Below are 4,188 nucleotides of genomic sequence, written 5' to 3' on the forward strand. Positions count from 1 at the left end.
TGGACATGACATGAGGTGTTCACAGTTTACGAATAGTGTGGAAACGTATAATTGAGCGATCATCATTACCCCTGTCTGTTTTATCATAGCCTGCATTCCTTGCTTCTCTGAACCCTCCTGTCATCGCTCTCTCTCTCTCCATCTCCTCTTTCTCCACTCCACCCTCCTCTCACCACCTCTCCTCTCTTATTTCAGACTTGGTTGAGGAGGGTGATAGGATGGACTTGAGTGTTCAGAGACAGATCTGTCAAGCAGTACTGTTCTTTTTTTCCCACCATATTTTTTTGTGCCTTATACATTTTACAGGAGTTGTATATTTGCACTGAATTGATCTTCTTTTAAGTAATACAGGCTAATTAGTACTTACTTAAATTCCACTCCACCCTCCTCTCACCACCTCTCCTCTCTTATTTCAGACTTGGTTGAGGGTGATAGGATGGACTTCACTGAGTGGTACACAGACACCGTTTCCAGCGTTGCTGCGGCAGTGCGCACAGGTGACCGGGGCCTGGTGCGTTCTCTGATCCAGAGGGGCCTCAGCGTGGACATTAGAGACATCCGTGGCTGGAACGCGCTCCACGAAGCTGCGGCGCTCGGTGCAACGTCGTGTGTACGTGTGCTCCTCAGGGCTGCAGGTGAGAAATGAGTGGGAGAGCTTTGCGATGATGGCTGTCTGCATGCTTGGTGTTACAATTGAATATTTACATTGTCACTTTAGCCATTTATGCTCTGGTGAAATAGAGAGGATGAAGGGGACGGTGCCAAATTAGGTAGTTGAAACATGCCACGATATTTACTCCCCCTCTCAATCTTCCCTATTGTTGTGACTGTAGACCTTGTGCACTCTCACCTAAGATTCCCTCTCTCCGTTGACTCTGAGCAGCAGGTTCCTCCCGGGGTCATTGTGACTATGTTGCCTCTGTAACACACGAGGGTGAGTCTGCTCTGTACCTGGCCTCACAACATGGACACCTAGGAGTGGTCAGACTCCTCCTCAGAGCAGGTGCCAACCTCAACCAGCCAACCACTGACCTGTCCTGTCCTCTCTACACAGGTAACACACACACACACACACACACACACACACACACACACACACCCTATGAGGCTTGATTACTCAATGTCATTGTGTATATTTGTGAATAGCTATAGATGGTGGGCATAAGGAGGTTGTACAGTTGCTGGTCAGGAAGGGGGCAGAGGTCAATGGAACACACACTGCTTCAAGATGGACCTGCTTTCACCAAGCTGCCTACAAGGTACACACACACACACACACACACACACACACTCACACTCACATTCACACATACATACATACACACACACACACACACACACACACACACACACACACAGAAATTCACTCCCACTCTCTCCTCAGGGTTACAGGGAGATTGTGTGTATCCTGGCGGGCAAGTGTATTCTTGAAGTGTATGACGACGACTACAAGATCACACCCTTGTTTGTAGCTGCACAGTACGGACAGCAGGAATGCCTGCAAATCCTCATTGATGCAGGTACACAGCTCTGCATCTGTATGCTTTTTGTAAATGGCTGCTTGTGTGTGATGGCTTACTGGTGGAGTTGTTTATATTTTTCATGTGCATAATCATTACAGTTGTTTACACGACAAAAAAGATGAAAGATAAGCATCCAATGCTATGTATGTATGTATGTATGTATGTATATATATATATATATATATATATATATATATATATATATTGTATATATATATTATACAGTATATATATATAAATATTATGGGAGCCAATATACTGCCTATAAATACTGTGATATATTGCATATTAATATATGTCTTGGTTGTAGGTGCGAATGTTAATGCCCAGGCATTGGACTTGGCTACGCCCTTGATGGTAGCCTCTCAAGGAGGGCATGAGGGTTGTGTGGATGTTCTCCTCACCCACGGTGCTGACGCAAACCTAGCCTGCCATGGCGCATGGCCACAGCTCCCCATCCACGCCGCAGCGCAGTTCGGACACATCAGGTATGCAAACATGCATTTGAAACATATTTTCTCCTGCTCAAAGAAACATGGCATCTTCTCACATGTGTGTGGGTGTGTGTGTGTGTGTGTGTGTGTGTGTGTGTGTGTGTGTGTGTGTGTGTGTGGTGTGGGTGGGTGGGTCGATGGGTGTTTTTGTCTTTGTCCTTGCAGTATCCTAGCCAAGCTTATTACTGTGACGGATCGTGCATGTGACCGTGGAGTGGCTTCAGTGAGTCCGTTGTACTTGGCTGTGGAGAATGGACATAGCCACGCTGTGGAGCTGCTGCTGAGAGAGGGCTTCAGCCCAGACGGCCAGAACTCTAACTCCCGCTTTGGCTCGGAGTCACCCCTATCCTGCGCCCTCGGACGCAGAGATAACTGGTATACACACACACACACACACACACACACACACACACACACACACACACTATGAGTGACATGGATTGATTACTCACACACACACTTCCCTTGCACTCCACCAGTCTTACCTTTACCCTCATCTCTCTCTCTCTCTCTCTCTCTCTCTCTCTCTCTGTGTCTCTCTCTCTCTCTGTCTCAGTGAATCTGTCCGGTTGTTGTTAGCTGCGGGGGCAAGTTTAAATGGGTATGTATGGAGGTATGCCATTTGCACCCACAAACCCGAGCAGCTGCAGCAAATAATCCAGCAAAGGAGTATCTCCAGACCAGAGCAGTTGAGTAAGAGCATCAACATATCCGGACCAGAGGAGAAGAGCAGAAGCATGTTCACGCCAGAGGAGTTGAGTAAGCTGTTGTATGTGGCGCTGAACGCAGGCTTACAGACGTCTCTCTACTGGCTTCCCGCTCTATTGCAGGCAGGACTGGAGCCCTCCCTTTTCCTGCAGCCCATCATGTAAGACACACACACACACACACACACACATACACACACACACACACACACACATACACACACACACACACAAACTCTTATAAGCTAATGTCACTGCTTTACATTGTCTGTTGTGTTTGATTGGTTTCAGGCTGAAGAAGGCGGATCCTGAGGTGCTAAGTTACTTCCTGGAGTTTCAGAATTGGTCGACTCTGCCGCGGCCGCTATTAGACATACTTGACCAGCGACGAACACAGAACACCTGGACTCCACGCTCACACCAAGGTAAGACACATGTCAAGTGTAAAACAGAATATAGCTGCCCAATTGCATATTGCCCTGATCCCAACACTCTACCCTGATAGTAGAGGTGTACAGAGATGTCATTATCTGTATATGTATCTTACTTTCCTGTCTGTCTTCACTATATCTGTCCAATAAAATTAGAAATATGAGTGGGACTGCCCCACTCAGAAAAAATGACTTAAAAAGAAAAATCGTATCGAATTGTGAGTTGAGTGTCCTATGTTGCAAACAAAATGGGCATTTTTATTTTGTGGCCATCAACAATGATATGAATCGATTTGAAGACACATAATGGCTGACGCACAGACATGTCAATCATAGCTTTTTTCTGAATAATAACGAGCAACTTTGGGTAGAATCTGTGTCTGGTTCCATCGCATTACTTGTGCTTTCATCTCTCACATTTCACGTGTGTATTCTCATGAACTGCCAATTATGTAGTTCACTTGTTTTTAGGTGGTATGGGCTAGTAGTCTATTTGGCGAGTATATAACAGCCACATATGTGTCTGTGTCTGTGTCTGTGTCTGTGTGTGTGTGTGTGTGTGTGTGTGTGTGTGTGTGTGTGTGTGTGTGTGTGTGTGTGTGTAGTGTCTCTGCCCTCTCTCTCTCACCTCTGCAGGCTCCAGATCAGGGTGATGTTGGGCTCTGAGACTCTGATGCAGACAGCTGTAGTTCAGCAGCTCCCTCTGCCCCCTCCACTACAGACATACCTCCAGTTTACAGACATCCTACCACCCTCACAAACATGTTTGCACCCCCACCCTTAGAGGCATCCTCATGTCCCAGAGGTGCCTGTAATCGGGCCCCTATTATAGGGGATGTACGCAAACATAAGATTCAGCTTATGTCATGCCAATTTGACGTCATTCAGTTTGTCACGCCTACAGTTTCACCTCATTCAGTGCTATGACAGCTGCATTTCTTTATGGTTTGATGAAATGCGGACAGGCAGGAGCAACAATGGTAACTTGTCGGTCTTCAGTAACTACTTATACTGCAATAAGAAAATGGAAAGA

At 46.4% G+C, this 4,188-nt stretch overlaps 1 protein-coding gene across 1 annotated transcript; it reads left to right on the plus strand.

Moving 5' to 3' along the window:
* Positions 1-436: 436 nt before the first annotated feature.
* On the plus strand, positions 437-3,808 carry LOC308173708 (ankyrin repeat and SOCS box protein 3-like; the record flags this gene model as incomplete). The annotated part of the gene is made up of 8 exons (XM_080550786.1): positions 437-635; positions 884-1,054; positions 1,147-1,259; positions 1,385-1,520; positions 1,834-2,011; positions 2,183-2,392; positions 3,016-3,149; positions 3,792-3,808. 8 exons carry the CDS (start codon positions 437-439, stop codon positions 3,806-3,808), a joined length of 1,158 nt encoding a protein of 385 aa, XP_080406912.1.
* Positions 3,809-4,188: the final 380 nt, after the last annotated feature.

Source organism: Nansenia antarctica, assembly GCF_963989245.1.
Source record: "Nansenia antarctica genome assembly, contig: SUPER_18_unloc_1, whole genome shotgun sequence".
In the NCBI taxonomy this organism is placed as follows: domain Eukaryota; kingdom Metazoa; phylum Chordata; class Actinopteri; order Argentiniformes; family Microstomatidae; genus Nansenia; species Nansenia antarctica.